The sequence below is a fragment of the Brugia malayi genome (assembly GCF_000002995.4).
Source record: "Brugia malayi strain FR3 genome assembly, contig: Bm_v4_Chr3_scaffold_001, whole genome shotgun sequence".
NCBI classification, from domain to species: domain Eukaryota; kingdom Metazoa; phylum Nematoda; class Chromadorea; order Rhabditida; family Onchocercidae; genus Brugia; species Brugia malayi.
Window position 1 is genome coordinate 2,968,073 of NW_025062477.1, and position 21,443 is coordinate 2,989,515.

At 20.7% G+C, this 21,443-nt stretch overlaps 2 protein-coding genes across 3 annotated transcripts; both read left to right on the plus strand.

Annotated features, from left to right (window-relative positions):
* Positions 1-989: 989 nt before the first annotated feature.
* On the plus strand, positions 990-3,759 carry Bm822 (Uncharacterized protein; the record flags this gene model as incomplete). Of its 2 annotated transcripts, XM_043079834.1 has the most annotated exons (6): positions 990-992; positions 1,164-1,259; positions 1,618-1,695; positions 2,794-2,916; positions 3,197-3,266; positions 3,464-3,759. In XM_043079834.1, the coding sequence occupies 6 exons, from the start codon at positions 990-992 to the stop codon at positions 3,757-3,759; spliced, it is 666 nt and encodes a 221-aa protein (XP_042935768.1). The 2 variants fall into 2 exon arrangements, with proteins under 2 accessions (XP_042935768.1, XP_042935769.1); XM_043079835.1 differs by lacking the exons at positions 990-992; positions 1,164-1,259; positions 1,618-1,695 and having other exon boundaries at positions 2,860-2,916.
* Positions 3,760-14,164: 10,405 nt separating this feature from the next.
* Positions 14,165-20,493, plus strand: Bm6627 (Uncharacterized protein; the record flags this gene model as incomplete). The annotated part of the gene is made up of 3 exons (XM_043079836.1): positions 14,165-14,315; positions 18,675-18,826; positions 20,257-20,493. 3 exons carry the CDS (start codon positions 14,165-14,167, stop codon positions 20,491-20,493), a joined length of 540 nt encoding a protein of 179 aa, XP_042935770.1.
* Positions 20,494-21,443: the final 950 nt, after the last annotated feature.

A 21,443-nucleotide genomic window follows, 5' to 3' on the forward strand; every position in this document is an offset into this window, starting at 1 on the left:
ACGGAAAGAAAATTAGAAATGAGAATTGGAGGTTAGAAGACCAATTCTATTTGATTGAAAAGTTTAAAGTATCTAAATTTTTTTTTTTTAATTTTTTAATTTTCTTTCTTTTTTTTTTTTTTTTTCAAATTATTATGGAACACAATGAACAAAACTGTAATGTTAAACGTATTTCATTTTACTTCTCACCGATCATTGCTCAATCATTAAGCAACAATTTTTTCACGTTTTTTTTTTTTTTTTTCAACAAATATACTCTCACATACACTTATTCACGTATAGATAGACGGACAGACGCATACACACACACACACACACACACACGTATGTACACACATCCACATGCATACACAAACATACATACATACACGTGTACACATCCATATTAAACGCAAGTCCACGCATACATACACGTATGCATACTCAAATGCAATACAAGCATGTTGAAGTGCGTACATGTGTACACGTTCATCACGTAGAGTAAAGAGATATACACGTATAGTTGATTGGGTTAAAAGGAAAAAAAAAAATTAAAGCTTATCAATTATCAGTGTTAAATTGCCAACAGATTCAATAAAAATTTCTTCCATTCATTCATGCATATTTTAATGTGTTTACATTTAAAAATTTTGACACTTACGTAAAATTTACTAAGTATAATTGTAATAATTTATTATTACAATTAATATTTTCAAAAATTTTTATATTAAACAATTTGTAATAAATTATTTTCTTTCAAAAATATTTTGATTTTTGATTTTTTTTTTAGAAAACAAAAAAACTTACAAATAATATTATTAAAAATATATTATTATTTGCATCAAGAAAAAAAAAAACAAATGTATTGAAAAATTTTTTTAATTATGAATTTTAAAATGAAAAAAAAAAAGAGAAAAAAAAATTTGCATAATTATTAATTAATTATAATTTAGGAAATATTTGACGCATTATGCTAAATGTTATGGAATGATCAATAAGCACAATATGCTATGGTATAGCATTCATATATTGGTTCATTGAATTTTGTCAACGAATTTTTGCGCATTTTCTTCAAATCATAAAATAAAACAAAAAAAAAACAAAAAAATTGTGTCAGCAACTGTCCAACTTTTCTCCAATTTTCTTTTTCTTTTTCTTTTCTTTTTTTTTTAAAACATTGTAAGGAAAGCGAAATATTTCAACGGCAAATAAGTGCAATGCATGAAATGATCAGCAACAGAACCGGTAATAGCAGCAATAATCGTTTTACTGCCACTCAGGTATCATTTTGCTTTCTTTTTTTCTAAATTAAATTTCAAAAAGAAATTTTATAAATTGAAAAAATAAACAAAAAAAAAAAAAAAGAGAAATTTCAAAAGTTCAAATGATTAATGATGAACAAAAAAAGATTACTGTAAACGATAAAATAATTAATAAATATATTAGCTAGTAAAATTTCACAATATTTAACAATTTATTTCTATTTAGATAGATTAATTAGCAAAATTATAATGATTTATCATAGATAAGCATATTAATAATTAATTAGAAATTTTTTTTTGTAGTAATTTTTCTCTTTTTTTTTTAAGATAGAAAAAAGTTATTTCATTCAAAATTATTTTGTAACAAAATTTTCAGGTAACATTTTTGTGTCAGGTATGCAATGAACTTGCTAGAGGTTATCATTTTGGAGCATTTACCTGTGAGGGTTGCAAGGTGAGCAAAACTGTGTCTGTAAAATGTTTCAATTTATGTCATTTTTTTTTTTTTTTTTTTATGCTATAACTATTAATATTGATTATCCATCAATCAATTTGCTATGACATAAAATTGACTAATAATTATAAGCAATAACATTTCTTTCTTTTCCATTAATAAAATTTAAGTAAAATAAAAAGAAAAAAAGTAATAAATTTTCAATAAGCAAAAAAAAAAAAAAAAAAAAAAAAATGAAAACATAATTTTTAAATTGCAAAAATGAACTATTAAATTATTTGAAAGAGTTAATTAAATTTAATGTTGCATTCATTGACTTATTCACATCGTTCATTTTCAATTGTTTCTCAACGAAATGAAATAAAATAAAATTGTGAAAAATTTTTCGCTTCATTTAGCAAATATTGAAAAATGTTTTCATTTTCTTTTTTTTTTTTCTCGATGAAAAATGAAGAGAGAGAGAGAGAGAGAAAGAAAAAAAGTAAAATAACAAGAAGTCATTTTTACCTAGAAAATAAGTACTCTAAAAGTAAAAGTACAGTAAGATAAAAAGAATATGATAAAATATCTTAATTGGTTCAAGTAAAAAAATTAGAAAAAAAAAAGAAAAAGAGAGAGAGAACAACTTTAGTGCAATACAAAATAGAAAAAAAAGGAAAACATTAATTACCGGTTTTAAAAATTTCCAGAAAACAAATCAGTAAATTCATACAGTAATGAAACATAAAAAAAAAAAAAAAAAAACGAAAGAAAGAGGAAAGAGGAAAAGAAAGGAAAGGAAAAAACCAATTTATTTAATTATTGAATAAAATTTTTTCATTATTATTATTATTACTTTTTCTTTAACAATTAAATTTCCTCATTCTTTCATATAATTCTTTTTTAATTATCTAATTAAAAAATAATTTTATATATTTTTAATATTAAATGTCAATGTCATCACTTTTAATACAATCATTTATTTCACTTTTTTTTTTTTTTTTGCTTTTTTTAAATATGTTGAATTTATTTCATATTTGTACATAAAGTTTTTTTCTCTTTTGTTTTTGTTTTTTGTTTTTTGTTTATTTTTTTTTTTTTTTTGTATTTTTTTTGCAGTCATTTTTTGGACGAACTTGTAAGCCATCAAAAGGAACAACCATTGATGGAAGTAATGATAGCAAAATGTTAAGTACAAAAATGAAATTATTCTGCAAAAATGGTGGAAAATGCAATGTACAGGTGAAAAGGCAATTATTTTTACCATTTTTTACCACCTAAGAAATTCAATTCATTTTGCTTATTTTGCTTTTTAAATTGTTAATAAATTTAAAATAAATAAATAAATAAATAAATTATAAATCAAGAAATAAAATACAAAAAATGTTGTATCGTTCTCTTTCTTTTTTTTTTTTTCCAACTTTTTTTTTTTTTTGTCGCATATAAAAATATTTTTGAAAATTTTAAGTAAATTTTCATTTCCTATTAAATTAGTTATCATTTTTCTTTTTTTTTTTTTAAGGGACGAAATCGAACATCATGTAAACTTTGTCGTTTTAATAAATGTATTGAAGTTGGAATGGCACCACAAAGTATGTTAAATTTGATAATTTTAATGATTAATTAATTAATCAATCAATTAAATGATTAAAGTTAGTTATTTGTTTTATAAGTAAAAAGCAATAAATTTCAAAATTAAAAAATTTTTTTGTTATACTATGAAAAATTTTTCATCCAATAAAGTATTAATAAATTCAATTTCAATTTCGTTTCTTTCTTTTTATTTTAGATTCACGTTACGGTCGTCGTTCAAAGTATTTTAAAGTTTCATCACTTCTAAAAGCTCAAGAAAGGGCTCGTTTTTGTGATGATTATCAATCGGCTAGCCTATTAAGTTCAACAGCGCAATTTGTCAAACCAATTGCGCCTGCACCAGTTTGGGCCTTACCTATTTGGCTATCGACTAATTTCATCAACTCTCGTGATATCTTAGTGATCAATAATGCTTGTAATCAAAAAGATTTAAATAACTTTATTCAATCCTATCCTCAAACTGAACCATTAGATTTATCAATCAAAAAATGATAAATTTAAAGAGTAAATTTTGCTAATTTCATTTTTTATTTCTTAACAGTATTCAAGCGTATAAATTAAAAATGTAAATCATAAAATGTCAAAAAAAAAAGCAAAATAAAAATTTAGTCAATTGATTAAAATGAAATGGAAAATTTTTTTTTTAAAAAAAAAAAAAGCAAATAATGTTTGAATATTTTAAAGCATAAAAATTTAATAATTCATGAATTACTTGTAAAACATAATATTTGTAAAAAAAAAAATTGATTGTTTTTTTTTTTTTCCTTTTGTTATGCTCAAGCATAAATTCTTTATTCCGGGTCTTTCTTATTCATTATTTCACTATAAACTATCATTTTAATTAGTATTATTAATTAGACTAATTTATCTTTCAGTTAATAATTTCAATTAAATAATTATGCAAATCTGTTAGCAGAATTTATTTAAAAATGAAACGAAAACGATAAAAAGTAAAACAAAACAAAACAAAATAGTTGCATGTAATTAAATTGTATTAGCAAATGCATTTCCAATAATTATTTCCATTTCCAATAATTATTATAATCCATTTGTATAATACTAAACTGAAATTTATTGTTTCTTTTTTTTTTTCTTTTTTGCTAAAAACTCAGGATTTTATGAAATGCTTACTTTGTATTTATTAATTAAGTTGTAATAATTACTTCCTCTTTTTCTCTTTTTCTCTTGCATTTTCATTCACTTTTTTTGTATTTAATTTTTTTTTTTCTTTTGAATATAAAATATTCTAATTAATAATAATTAGTGCTGTTTACGTATTATTTAATTACTATTGCAAGAACTCAGGCATTTATTTTCAATGTTTTCTTTCATTCTTCATTTCATTTCATTCTACATCAAAAATTTTTTATTCTTTTTTAATCTTTGAAATTAATACTTTATGCAAATTTCATTCATTCTCAAATACTATAATTCAAATGAAATAAATTACAAAAGACGAAGAAAGAAGAAAAAAAAAATTATTGAAATTTCAATTTGTTAATTTTATTGCATTGTGTATTTTTACTACAAAAAAGAAAAATTTCATCAACAAATTAATTATAATTGATAAAACGACAAAATGTTTATTATTTATTTCTGTTTTTTCTTTTTTTTTAAATTTAGAAATTTCTAGAAATAATTTAAAAAAGAGCCAAAAAAAAAGAAAGAATAGATCATTGCTTTGAAGGAAATTTCTGGCGAAAGCATTTATCCATTTGTGATTTTTATAAAATTTGAATATTTTTTTTTTTTTCATAATTGAAAGATACTTCAAAGATTCCGCCAATAATTACTATTTTATGCATAAAGCATATGGGCGGTAAGTTTCTGATGAAAGATAATATTTTTTTAATTGTTTATTCAGAATGGTATTATTATTACTGTTTTTGAGGGCAATTCAATAATTCAATACATATTTTGAATAAAAAATAATTAATTAACGTAGAATATAATATTATCATTCCTCCTAAACTTTTGATATTAATTAGTATTACTTTTCTGGTTTTAATAAAAAGAATTTGAAATTGTTAATTTTAAAGTTTAAATCAGATAATTTCATCTAGGCAACACTATTGTCTATTGATAATTACTGTGTTTTAATTAAATTCTAAATTAAATTAATTCAATTCCAAATTTAAATTCACAATAAACAAACTTTATTGTAAATATCAAAGTATGAATATCTCTGGAAAATTTAGTAACACTCATTGCAATGATAAATAAAAATTTTGAAGTATCTTGAAATTTTATTATTTTAAAAGTTGCATATGTTGAATAACACGCAGCGTATTGCTTTCTTTGAAGCGTATCTGAAGCGTACGTGAATTGCAATTAAGTAATTTAATTTGAAAATTTCAGAAGAATTAGAATTAATTGCAAGAGTTAAAAATTTTTTTTGCTGATAGAAAGATTTTTTTAACACTGATATCAATTTCAAAAAAAAAAAAAAAAAATTTAACACTGACTTTCCTAATGTAAAAAATAGTAAGCCAAAAAATTCTTCAAGTTATAATCTTAGAAAAAATTAGAATTATTACATTTTCGAGCTTTTCATTCAAATTTTTGACCTTGAAAATTTGTTACCTTTAATCAAAAAGAAATTTCAATAAAATTTACAAAACTGTTGAAGCGTTTAAAATTATGATGCAAAGTTAAATGCAATTGAAAATCTGTTAACTCATTAAAATAACTATCAAATGCGGCATCATATTAAAATGATTGACTAATTTGTTTCATTGTTACTCTTTTTTTTTTTTTTTACAATGATCAAAAAATTTAAATTAATAAATTAGAAAAAAATAAAAAAAGTGAAACGATAAACTGGTTCTTAAATATACATTATTATTATTATTATTATTATTATTATTATTATTATATGTTACATTATTTCTTATAATATTTCATTCTTTTTTTTTGCTACTTTTTTCTTTATTATTTTTTCTTTTTTTTTTTTGTTAATAACAAAGTATTAATCATAAATTTCTCTTAAAATTTTGATAGATTTTAATAAATTTGATAAATGTTTGTTACCAAAACAAACAAACAAACAAACAAACACTTTTAAATTAAAAATAAACTTAAAAATAATAAGAATTTATTATTTTAGTATTAAAAGAGAAGAAAAAATAAAGAAATAGAACTAAATTTCATTCATATTAATCTCTATTCTTCGATTTCTAATTTATTACACACACAGAGAGAGAGAGGGAGAGAGAGGGAGAGAGAGAGAGGGAGGGAGAGAGGGATAAAAATAAAATAATTTTTGCACTCGTTCTAATTGCAATAGCAAATGTAAATTGGCTAAAGCCATGGCAACAGAATGGATGTTAAAAGCTTAATATTAGTTTTTGCTTCAGGTAAAATCAGCCATACCTGTCTCATATGCTTTGATAGATATTTTAATTTCTCATAAAATAATTATTGAAATATTTTTATCGATTATTTTTATTGCATATTTTAATGAATGTAAAAATTTAGCCAAATGCATTTTTATTGAATTATTTCATTGTTAATTTTACAAATAGCGAATAGAAATTTCAATTTCTTTTTGTTTGAATTAATTTTCTTTTATTTTATTTTCTTACATTTAATTATGTTAAGTTTAACTTCTTTTTTTTTTCAATAATTTTAATTAATTTAATTAGAATATTGAAAAGAATAAAGAATTTAAGAAATAATATTATATTTTATTTAAGAAAGAAATTAATCCAAATTGATTGATAACTTTTGCTATCATTTTTATTATTAATAGTATAAAAATAAATTACCATTTTTTTTTTTTTTTTTTTTGAGTCATTTATTTTATTTTTCTTTTTTCTTTTGAAATTATTATTTGTTTAGAAAAAAAAAAAAAATTATTTCTTATTGAAATCATTCAAATAATGATTAATTCACATAAGGAATAAATTTATTAAATTAGAATTGTCAAATCTAAAGTAATACCATTCTTAATATTTTGAAACTTACTTAATGTCACCAAGAAATCTTAAGTGAATGTCACATAACTTCCGCAAATGACACATATTGCAGTGTGTGGCTAATATATTCATTATCAAATGCTTAATTAAATTCATTTTAGAGTTCATTTATAAACATATTTCTAAATTGAAATAAATTACATTTTTAAAATGCTTTTCTCGCTTCTCTATAACATATATTTATATACTTTATTAATTTACTTTATTTTAAGTAAACGAGTAATAATAAATAATATTTGATTTTGAAGCCTTAATTCTTGCTTAATTTGATGTCACAGTAAGGAAATTTTTATTCTCTTAAACAATCAAATTACATTTGAAAATTTTACTATTAGCTTTTTCTTTTAGTAAACTATTTATGTTTATTGATTTGAATGTTAAAATCATTTTCAATTATCACTAAATTCAATTAAACTAAACATTCTTTCTCCTTTTTTTTTTTTTTTTTTCTGAAAAAATTATTTTATAATTATTCTATGAATTTCTTCGTTTTTTTCGAATGTTTTCTTTTTTTTTAAAAAAAAAAGAAAAAAAAAAAAAATGAAAAGTCATCGATTATAAATTCATTATTTAAATCCTCCCTTTGTACTTGTCAAATATTCAGCATTTATTTTACATAAATTTTATTTTCAGATATTCTTTTCGAGAGCAATTATCAGATTAGCCTACATTTTAATCATTTATTTATTTTTTTCTCTCACATTTTTCTGCATTGTTAATTTTAAATAAAAAAAAAAATTTTAATTGCGATAAATTTGTGAATGTGAAAATTTTCCCCGCTGGCATATCACTTCTAAGTTTTTGTATTAGAATTCAAAGTTTGTAGTTTTTTTTTTCTGAAGTAACTTTTTTTTTAAACTATAAAAAAAAAAACTTTAGCCTTTAAAATATAACAAAATTTGCAAAATGTCTTCTTTTAATTGTAGAAAAATTGAAACTATTTTATACTCATTAAGTACTTATGAGAATGTTTTCTCGAATAAATGCATTTGAATAAGTATTTGTCAGTTTAAATGTGAATGCAAAAATTATTTCACAAAGTTCAAAAATTATGCAAAGATTGAAGTATTAAAACGAACTATTAAAATAAAATGAAGAACAAAAACAGTAATCCTTAACAAAAGTTTATTTCAAAAAATTTGGTAAATTAAGTATAATTTTCTTAAATTAAAAAAAATTATTTAGTAGTTGAATAAATTTTAAAAGTAAAATTCTTTTTGCTAAATTTAATAATTTAAAATTGAATGATAATGCATATTTTTATATTTTTTGCTTCTTTTTTTTATTTATAAATGAAAAAAAAAAGTTTAAAAAAATTTTTTTTTCCAAAAATTTAAATAATAATATTTTTTTATCGTTTACTTTCATTTTTATAAATTCATTGAAGTTTAAATGGTACTAATTAAATATTTCTAATTTAGTTAGTGCAATGCATGTTAAATGCATTTATTATTATTATTGCAAGTTTGTTTTCCTATATAAAATATAATAATTTTTATTTAAAAAAAAAAAATTTATAAAATATAAGAATAATAATAAGAAGAAGAATTTTCAACTTATAAATGATAGAATATTGATGAAAAAAGAAAAGAAAAGAAGAGGAAAAAAAAAAAAAAAAAAACATTAATAACCTTGAAATAATGTTGTCTTCAGATTTAGATACTTCAAAAAATAGTTACTTTCTCTTTTTATTTTTTAAAAAAGAGAGAGAGAGAAAGAGAGGAGAGAGAGTATTCTCAATATTGAGTTAGATTTTTGCATACTTCCGGTTATAGCTTGAATAAAAGATCTAAGAAAATTATTGTTTTTTTTTCTCCCTCTCTCTCTCCCTCCCTCTCTCCCTCTCTCTCTCTTTTTCTAGATATATGTAAAATTATAAAAATAATATAATTCATTGAATGATGTTGCAAATAGTTTGAATAATTTTTCCTTTTTTTTTTTTTTTTCGTTAAAATTATTTATTATTTTTAGACAATTTGATATAGTGCAAATTAAATTTTAAATATATAAATGAATTATTCAGATTAAATAATATAATAAAATTAATTAATATTAGATTAATATTAGTATTAGAAGTAATAGTAATAGTAATTAATAAGTAATGATAACAGTAATTTGTGATTAATAATTTAAATTATTACAAATTTAATAATTATAGCTTAATTGTATTGTGTATTGATAATGAAGATTGTAATATTCTGTGATCATTAATTAATTCATGTAATTAATTCAATGAGTAATTAATTCATTATTGAATACTTCTAATTAAAATTTGATAATTTCTAATCTTTTTTTTTAAATCATATTCATACTAACTTTCATAAATTATAAATTCAATTATTTTTTACTTTAAATTTTTCGAAAAAAATAAAACTTTTGCAGTTCTAAGTAATTATGCATAATTAAGTAATTTAAGTTTTTAATTTAATAATTCTTATATTATTTTTAATGCATTTTTTTCTTGTAAGTAAAAATTTTTAAATTTTTTGTTTTGAAATATAATAAATTAATTGCAAGTGAATTTAGCAATATTTTTAGGTATCATTTAATTTACTTTGTTCTTCAATAATTTAAATTTTCTTTTTTTTGTTACATAGAATAAAATGAATTGAAATAAGAAAAAAAAAATTGGAGCAAATTTGAATTAGTCAAAAAGATGTTTTTTTTTTTTTTTTTTATTTTGCGATATTTGAAAATGCATCGAAATACTGTGATATCAGCAGGTGGCCGATTTCTTTTTTTTTTTTTTTAGAAGAAAAATGAAAGAAAGCAAAATAGCAACAAATTAATTTTCCATCTTTTTTCCATACTAATATTTATTTCTTATTTCTTTCTAACCTAATTATTTTTTTTTTTAAATGAGAAAACGAAAAAAAAAAAAAAAAGGAAAAATTTAGATTTAAATTTTTTAAAATTTACAATTAATTTATTAAAATTGCTATAAAATGCAATTTTTTCTATTTTATAGTAAAATTATGGTACTAATACATTTAGAGTTGAAATAATTGAATTGACAAATTAATTAAAAGGTAAATTTTGTAATTTAATCAAGCAATATTTAAATGAAAATTTGAAATCGTTCATCACTTTTCCTTCCATCTCCCTCCCTCTCTCCCTCTCTATCTCTCTCTCTCTCTCCCTTCTTTCGTTTCTTTTCTATTACTTTTAAATGATTTTTAAAGCATTTTTCAAGGTAGCTATTTTAAGTCACTAAAATGTGACAAAAAAAAAATAAAAAAAGAAAGCGAAAAAATTTTCCTAAATATATTTGCATGGATTTTTGTTTACAATTGCCTGTAATTTGTTTACTTAATTATTATTTTTTATACATATTTTTATGTGACACTTTTCAAATGATTTCAAAATTCTAATTTTTTAAATTATTAAATAAGCTAAAGTAATAATTAGCAAAATTATTTCGATATAAATGTATAATTGTTCTAAACAAATATTTATTAATTAACGGAAGCTTTTTATGATCAAACAAAGAATTAATTTTTTTTTTTCTTTTTTTTTTTTGAGTTTTATTTGTTTATCAATCAATTTTCAGTATTATATTTTTGGTAATCATTTTAATAGTTAAATAATTATCGAGAAATTTACAACTTATTAATTAATTTTAATAACTTTAATTATGAACTAATAAATTTTCCAAAAAAAAAAGAAATGAATTTTAATTTTTAATGAAATCTCAAAAAGAATTAGCTTGCATTTAGCATTTTGATTTTTGTTAATTTTCAAATTTACTCGCAATTTTTTTTGATATGTTTTTGAAATTGTTGCAAATTTGTTAGCCGCAAATGTTTGCTTATATTTATTCATTGTAAAAGAAATATCAGTTAATTAAATGGCTATACAAATTGCAAAAATCTGAATTAATAACCTGAAATTTAATCGAATTTAATTTGCAGAGTTAAAATTTATGTTAATTAATTTACATGTAAGTTTAATTATAAATCTGAATATCTATTCGTATATATTTAATTATTAAGTAATTATTCAGTTGTTGAGTAAAACTATTAAGTGATTATTCAGTTATTGAGTAAAATATTTAAAATTTTAGAAATAATCCCGCTTGTTTTTTTATACTATCTTTAAATTTGTTCACAGTTAATTAATTATCTGAAGTACAAGCAATTATTTTTTTAATAGCTTTTTTTTTTCTCTCTCTTTTAAAATTGATGTCTAATGGTTTAATTTCTAATGACCATCATTTTTTATCAAAATGTCTATTTGTGTATAAATTTTTTGTTATAAAATTATTTTAAAAATTAAGCAAATATTTTCAACAATAACTCAAAATATCCTTTCAATATTTTATTACTAATATTTAACAATTTAAAATGTATAATTATGCAAATCAAACTGTTCAAATTTTATATCAATCATTTGATATTATCAAATCAAATAATACTAAAATGTACTTAAATATATTTATAAAAAACTAAAAAACTAAATGTGCTAAGAAAAAAAAAAGTTTAATTTAAAACTTATAGAATTGTCAAAGAAGTAAAATGCAAAATGCAAATTATTCTTTCATTATTAATGCATTTTGAGTATTTGATTATTTAATTGTTCCATTTTGAGTATTTTGTGACATTTTGTTTTGATAATTTTCATTGAATTAGTACAAAGAATTCTCATAAACGAATGTAACATTAATGTTGACAACAAGAAATCATTGAAGAGAGACCTAAATGATTGCATTTGTCAAGAACGGAAAAATAGGATAATACCGCCCGGGGTTCAAATGGCTTCATGAAAGATGATGTCGTGAAGTGAATTTCGATTGCTATTAATTTTATCAAATTAAATAATATAAAATTGATGCATCTATTCATTCACATTTCTGTTATATATCAGTGAAAATTAATTTGAATTAATCAAAACTTTCTTCATTTAATTTTTATATTTAATAATTTTAAAAAAAAAAAAAAAATTTTTTTCTTTTTTTGAAAAAAATCAATTGCAATTTAATTAGTTTTTTCAGAAATAAAAACACTTGAAAGTGTAAAATTTTTTGAAGTTTATTTTATTTTTTCCATCCATTTCAGAAGGAAAATTTATTCAATTTTATAAAGTAAAAACAAAAGGAAAAAAATTAAAAAAAAATGAAATTTTTTAGGTCATAAAAAAAAAAAACGAAAATTACTTGGTACTTGTTTTCAATTAATTTACTTCATTTAATTTCATTTCATTAATTTTTTATAATTCTTTTTATTGCCCGTAAAATTCCTATGGGTAATATTTAAGAAGCACTAATTTGAGTTAATTCATAGTGAAATTTCTTGACACACAAAAATCTATGAATTGCAAATAATGTGAGCCACTGAAATGATATCAATTCTGTAAATGATACTAAATTCCATCCGGAAACAGGTTTACCGGATTATTTCCCATACTAATAATACTTTGTAATTTTGTCTAAGATATATTTTAAATAATTCAGTAATGCTTAAATTAATTAATTTAAACATTTTTTTTTTTTCATACTGTAAGCTATGCTATGATTCGAAATAATCAAAATAGAAAAATTCTTTGCAGTAAATAAAAATAAAAATAAATTCTATGTTTTTGAATTCTAAATATGTACAAATATTTTTGAAAAAAAAAGAAAAAAATTTCGAAGTTTTTTCAAAATTTACAATTAATTAATCAATCAGTGCTATCTTCAGACATTATCTATCGTCAAATGCAATTTTTTAGTATCAATAAAGTGATAATAATCAATTAAATCATTAAATTATAAATTAGTACTTAAATTACTTGAAAAAAAAGTAATTACTTTAAATTACTTTGAAAAAAAAAAAAAAAAAGATGTAATTTTTCTTTTGTAGAAATCTATAAATTAAATTCAGAAGCAAAAAAAAATGGTGGTCAAATTGTCTTTTGGTTAGTATAAATTCGTGCTTTAGTGTCATATGTATTTGTGTACATTATAAGATAAAACTAAAAGTTTACTTTATATCTATTATAAAAAGAGAGAGAGAGAGAGAGAGGGAAAAAGAAGAGAAAGAAAGAGAGGGAGAGAGAGAGAAAGTTAATTTTGTATTATTTACAGAGTGTAAGCTAAAAAGACCTTTCTTGGTTAGCAGCAATATTTGCTACATTGTTTGTATATCGTATTGATTTCGTTCCGTTTTAATTAGAAATACGGTACATCTTATCTGTTAAGATAGATGAACAAACAGAACATGAAAATATTGAGTGAAATGAATAGAGAACAGAGACATACCGATTATCTGTTACCGGTTAATCCTGTTTGACAGTCACCAAAAATGGATGGATGGGTGGAGTAGGTGGTTGGGATGAGTTAGTGATGATTGAATGTTGGTGACAAAAGGTTCATTCATCTTAACCTCATCTATAGATTATCATTTTCTTTAATAGTAGTATTCAAAAAAAAAAGAAGAAAAATGACCATTTCAAATTATTCACTGTCACTTTTCAAATTTCTCCTAAAAATTTTATCACTTTAAAATGATTTATTGACCTATTAACTCAAGTAGTACTGATCAAACAACAGTAATAACAATGATCTTTCATTTTTGATTGATAAGAAAATACAACTAAACAAATCATTTAGCATCCGTCTTTTTTTTTTATAAATTTGTAATTGCTTATTATTCAATTTAAATTCAATTGTTTCAGGAAGATTACTTTGGCATATTTGAATTCACTTTTGTTAATGAAATTTTCTGAAATTTAACAAATTCTATTAATTCTTATAACCAAATAATTTGTTAATTAATAGAATTAATTAAAAGAAGGATAATTTAACTGAAAATACTCCAAACTAATTCTGCTATTATTTATTTGTTTATTTTAATTTTTGGTTATTTATTACGATTATGATATTATCAACGAGGAGAAGCAATATTTTCTTGCAATACTTTTACTTATTACTGCTAAGCTTACTTATGTGTTTACGATTTTCTTGTGGAAGCGATGTTTTTTGCGGTAATTTGACAGTTTATCGGCGGAAATGGTCACTTGAGAATGCTGTGGTACTTGTCAGTAGGACAACAGAAGATTTAAAACAATGTCTTCATATTTGTTGCAGTTTAGCAGGTAAATTTGTTATGCAACTTAAATTAATTTCAGGTTAATAGCAATTTTCTTTTTTTCACAAATTATTTATAATAAGAAATCTAATTTGTATTATATCATCATTCACATTCAAACTTTCAGTATTGAAAAAATTATTTTTAAAAAGAAAAAACTTCATAAATACTAAACTTATTTGTGTGAACAGTATTCACTTCAGAAGAATACTTCATTCAGAAATTTTAAATTTCAAAAAAGAAAAAAATCAAAATGAACATTTGTAAGAGAGGTGATGCTAATTTCAATTTCTTCATTTCAGTCCTCCGTCGCTTTTTTAATTTTGTTTTTTTTTATTTTTCATAAAAAATATTGTTGATTGATTAAGTTTTTCCATTAAAGTATTATCTTTTTAAATCATTTTTATATTAAATTTTTGAAAGTATTTGAAAAAGCATTCAAATATTTATGAGCTATTTATGAGGTAAATGAGAAAAACTTTTAAATTTGTTGTTTTCTTTTTTATTTTTCTCATATTTCAATTTAACGAAAGAATATGCTTGAATGAAAGATTAATTTCATTTAATTAAAATACTTTAAATATAAATATTATGCAAATTATTTTTTAGCTTTATATTTCAATTAATCAGAAATTCACAAATTTAAAACATATTTACGCAGTTAAGAGAAAAATTTAATTTACTTCTTTACGTACAAATATCAAAAATACAATTAAAATAAAAAGGTAAATTAGCTATTTTAACATTTTTAATTAATATTTTGCTCACTATAATATTCATTATCTAATCTTATACTTCTGAATATGAAAACATTTATAAGTTATTGAGTTTTTTTTTTCGATTACTAAGTATTTTAGTTCAAATTTGTTAGTCTATAAGATAAAAACACTATGATTTACTATGATAACAAATTTGATATTATTATTATTATTTTCAGAGAATTTTAGAGAATAGAATTATTTCATTTGGTGAAAAAAATCTTATCATATTTCTTTTCCATTTAATTTTATTTTTCATAAAATTTAATTATTTGTCACATTTAACTTTTATTTGTGAGCACAAAAAAAAAAAAAAAAAATTTGATATATTAACTTTATTACTTCTCATCAAAATCAATAATATATCAATAAAATGATTTCCACTTCATTTATAAATTATTTCAAGCAAAAAATTTATTACACTGAAAATTTTTTAAACGATAAAAACATTCATTGATTTTAAATAAAATAAACAAAAATGAAGAAACGATTAAAAATGAATGAAATTAATGAAATGTACGACGATGAAATCTTCTCGTTTTCTCGAGATTTAAAGAAAATTTTATAAATAAATTATAAATGAAAGAAAAAGAATAATAAAAGATTTTTTTTTTTTTTTTTTCTTAAATTATCGAACATTCTGAATTACTTTTAGGTTAATAGTTCTTTTATAAAATTCAACAATACAAAAAAGAAAAAAAGTAGAAATGTTAGTTTTAAAAGTAATTTGACAAACGAAAAAGAAATAATTGAAAAGTTATATATAACAGTATAATTTCGCATATTTTTTGATTAAAATGTTTTATTACCATAATAAAAATTGTAACATTTTAAATTTAATTTAATTTAATTTAATTTGATTCAATTTAATTTAACTTAATTCAGTTTTTAATTTAATATAATTTCTAGGAATAAGCAATTGTTAATAATATTTTAGCTTCTTCACAACAATTCAATTCGTTCTCATATTGAATGTTTAAACTTGTTTGAAAAAATTAAGTAAAATAAATTGTAAAAAAGTTTTTTTTTTTCCCACCTAACAATTATCCTTGAAACTTCTTTAAATTAATTAATTGCTTATTTATTTGAATTAATTAATTGCTTATTTATTCAATGAAGCTTTTTGAATTAATTATTTGAAAGTTGCAATAAGCATTCTCGAGAAATCAGTTCATCATTATTCAAGCTCGAAATCATCGAAATATTGAAGCGATAATATGCATTGATATTAAATTATTTTTAATCAACAACTGAAAATGAAAAATGTATATTTGATCATATCTTATCTCATTATCAAACACTTCCAATCTTTATCACCATCTTATCATCCTTAACTCATCTGACCTTGACTTACTCATACAAAAGATTAATGATTAAACGATAAAAGTGTGATAAGTGTTGTGAAAATATTATAGTACAAGATAAAGGTAATCAATTAATTTTGTTTTAGGAAAAATCGAACGAATTAATTTATTGAAATATTTGAATAAGTAAACAAATAAAAAAATTTAAATAATTCCAACTATTACTTTTGCTTCAAATAATTCTTTACTTAACAAATGTGATAATTTCATTTCTATTTTTTAATTTGCTTTTGTTTTTTGAAAAAAGTTGAAATAAATAGTTATATCATATCCTTTATTCATTTACGGAATTTCACAAAAGTATTAAAACTTAAAATATTTCATTTGCATAATCGTTGATTGTTGTAATTTAGATTTAACTTATTTATAAAGTATTTTACCTACAGTTAAACTCTAATCATACTTTTGTCAAAGTTATAAGAAAGTGTTTTTTGTTTTTCAAATGAAATGGATTAATTTTTGAAACAAAAAGCTGAAAAAATCTTAATTCTAATTTTTAATTTATTTAACTAATTGTTCATTAATTCCATTTTCTATTTAACTCAATTCCAATTGTTTTTTTTTTTTAAATCTTATGTACTCATTCATTTCTTTTTTGTATACAAATACATTTTCTTGAATATTTGATGAAAATTTATAAATCAGATTTGCAATATAAATTTCGATTTAAGAATTATTCATTAAGTGTCTGTGATGTTGTTCACTTCCTGTCCACTCCCTGTCCACTTCTTCTTTTAATCAATTTTCTCGTAATGTTTAATTTTCAAATTGAAGCTTTTTTTTTTTCTTCTTCTTTGTTTTTTGCTTTTATCATAGTAAACAAATAAATAAAGAATTCAAAAATAGAGAAAAGAATGGTAATTTTAATTTTATAAAATTTTATTATTCTTTTCTTTGCTTTTTTCTTTCATTCTTTTTCGCTTTTTTTTTTAATTTTTTAAATTTTATTTCATCTTCTTCCAGTTTCAACCTGTTTCGAATGAATCCTAATTACGTTTATATGTAAAATAAGATGAGCAAAAATGAAGAAGCAACTTTGCGGAGCGGAAAAAATTCATTTGTTCACATGCGCATATTTTCCTTTGTCTAATCAAAAGAAGCAAACGTTTTAACAAATAAGTTGAAAAATTCGCATTTTTTGAGATGAAAAATATAAATAAACAAAATTCTGGTAAAAACAAATAATTACTATTAATCAGTTATGTATAGGAGGGACGAAACAGTAGCATGATATTAATTAACAATAATTAATAATATTAATGATGATAATAACAATAGTGATAATGATAATGATCATAATAATAATAATAATAATGTTAACAATAATAATAATGTTATTATCAATAATAATAATAACGTTAACAATAATAATTATGTCAACAATAATAATAATAATGCTGACAATAACAATAATAATAACGATTATAATAATAGTATTACCAGAAGCAAAAATCTCGTCTAATAATTAAAAACACGTTTATTTTTAATTATTTATTATAAATAGAATTGAAAAATTCCAATGGATGATATCCGTTCACAATGATTATTAATGCATGAATTAATTTAAAAAAAAAATTGTATTTTTTTTCTGATACAACTAATTTAGATAAAATAAAAAAGAGTTGTAAACATGCATTAGAATAAAATATCTAATAAAGCAGTTCGAATTTATTTCAATAATAGTTAGTGAAACTGATATAGGTTAAAGTTCAGTGTATACCAGATCATCGTTAAAAAATATAAATTCTAATTTAATTTTTGATTTTTGAGAAAATCATCTGATGGATGCGATAATAATAATTGTTTAGTATTAGTTTAGTAAGTATTATTTTAAGAATAATTTCATTATTTGTTTCATAATTTCCATTTCATTTGTTTTTTTTTTTTTTTTTTGACCCATTTAACACAAATTGAACCACAATTGAAAATATTTCTAGCTACTGTTAATGTATACTATCACTGAAATAAAAATGATTAAGCAGTTGACTGATTGATAACAAAATTATCATATTTGATAACATATCACTTACACGAGAGGGTATATCACATTCTATATAACAAAAATCTTGAAATAATCTTTACCATTGTAAAAAAAAAAAAAAAAAACGAAATGAATTAACTAAATTTCATTTATTGTTTTATTCAAAAATATAAAAACTTAATTAATTTCAAAAATAATTAATAAGAATTTAATTATTTTCATTTATTATTGAGTTGAAAACAAAAACATTTTAATTATTTCAGACTGTCAAGGAGTAACATTTATTGGAGTTGTTGAGAAGAAAATGGCGCAAGAAAATTGTTTATTAATTAAATGTTATAGCGAATGTCAATTTGACATCGCTAGTGCTGAGCTATCCGAAGGTGTTTCAGTTAAGATTACCCGTGCTATACAGGTAAGTTAATAATTCATAATTTGAAAAAAGTTTAATTTATTATTTGTGCAATTTCTTTGCTTATTCATTTGTAGCACTTTTTATTAATAGTTTGCTAATTTTAATTGCATATGTATAAAAGCAAAATAATTTACATTAAACTTTTTGTTAGTTTTAAAAATTACGAACGAATGCAAATTCTGAATATTATTATTATATCTTTGTCACTATCATCATCATTATTATTATTACTATTATCGTAATCGTGGTCTATATCACTATAATGATTATTGTAATTATGCATATATCATCGAACATCTTAAATGGTTAGATAAAAAAAGGAAAAGCAGAAGATCATTTGCTTGACGTGAAAGTATTAATATATTATTTATATTGAGTGGCATAAATTTGCATAAAATTACACCTGTAATTATCCCCTAATAAAAGGCGGTAGAATTAACCTGAAGTAGTGGTAGTAGTAGTAGTAGTAGTAGTAATTATTGTTGCAATAGTCTAAGAGATAGATAGATGCAATTAAATTTAGTTGATTTTAAGAGGTGATTGACTGGAAAGAACCTTTGATATTTACGGAAAGATGAAGCAAAGAATAATAAGAGGAGATGTCATGCATCCATCCTTAATGGATCTTTATAAAGTTTTCATCAATTAACGAAATACTCCATTATTTGCAGAAATACTATGAAATTTTACTAAAATGAATTGAGCTTCTTTTAACTTCGTTTCTTGTTTACCTTTTATGCTTACCTTGCTAAGGTAAACTAAAATATTCATGATTAATTTGAAAGATAAATTGTAATAGTTTGCAATATTATGGCAAATTATAAATTAATGGAAGACAAAAATATTTATCTTTCATTAATTTAAAAAAAAAAAAGATAAATTAAGAAATCATTGAAAGATTTCAAGATATCTATCAAATATTTTAAATTATATCAATTAATTGATAAAAAAAGAAATACAACAAATAGTATTAAAAAAATTTTTTTTCTGATACATCTGATTTTGATGTGTTAGTACAGTTTGATAAAGTTTCTATGTTCATTGATTTTTTAAATTTAAAATTGGAAAATTTTCAAATCATCAAAATAGTTGTTACCATTTTATGCAAATTTTTTTTTTTTATTAGATTTATTTCTTCCTAATTATCTATGTAATTTAAAATGCTTTACATTAGAAATCATTGATGAAAAAGAAAATTCAATTTCTATCATATAATATAGCATTTATCGTAAAATTTCATCAATTCAAATGCAAACAATAAAGCAATAAGTTGTTGTGCAAATAAGCATTCAAATGAACAAATAAATTTAGCTGAAACGAATTAACTTTAGTATAATTTATCAGTATGCTAATTTAAATGGAAGCATTTTGAATGAGTATTTCAGGAAGTAAACAATATAAATAAACAACGAAATAAATTTTATTTTCAGAATTTCACTGCTGATAATATCGAAGCAACAGATATACCATTATTGAAAGCTAACATATTCACGGGTAAGTTAACTCCAATCTGGGCAATTGGTCTTATCATTGTTGCTTCAGTGTTTTGCATTGGTTTTAATATAATCTTAATTACTGCTTATATTTGTTGGCAACGAAAGAAAAATTACAAACGTAAAGCGCACATTTCAACAATTACAACATTACATGCATTTAATCCAACTTAATATTAAAATTTTTATTTATAATATAATAAATATTAAAATTTAATCAATAATATAAAATTGACTTTAAAATTTATTAAAATATTTTATTTAATAAAAAATTAACAACTTAAATTTTTTTTGTATTATTACAGATATTTTTTAATGAATAATGCAAAAATGTTTAAAAGATTTAAGAATGTTTATTTTTTTTTTTTTTTTTTTGAATTTTAAATAATTTTTGTACATTTTGTATAAAAATTGGTTTTTACTTCATTCGTACATTTAATTGATTATGTAAAAATAATTCTCAAAATTGTTGTTTATTATAAAAATTAATGAATGATTTTTAAATTGTATTAATATCTTTCTAAAAATTTGTCAATTTTCTTTTTTTTTTTTTTTTTTTTTTTTGAAAGTATGATAAATTAAAGAAAATAGAGGTTCAGAAATTTAAAGATGAATTTTAAAATTTGAAACTTTGTTAGCCATTTAATAGCTTTAATTTGTATAAATATACATATACAAAAAATATTTGCAGTGCCATTTATTCGGGTAGTTTACAAATTGATATATTCATATGTGTATGAGATTGTCATCTATCAAAAATAGAGAGTAAACAACAAAAGTAAACAAAAGGTTCAGCAATTAAAACTTTTAAAAAAAGATATTTTATTGATTCATAAAAATATATCAATTTCTAAACTAATTAATTTCCCATTGTATTATGAAACTATCTGCAGAACTATATTTGAATTTAGTTTTTTCAATCATTCACATTTTGCAAATTATTTAAATTCAAATTTACTCTCAGCTAAAATTTTCCACATATCAAATTAATGTTTTTTAACTTCTTTTTTCTTATTATTTTGTCATTAATTGTAAATGAATGAAATAAAATATTGCAATAATATCAACAAAATTTGTTTACATAAGAAAATTTAGCTAAAATTATTTTTAATATTTATTTCAAT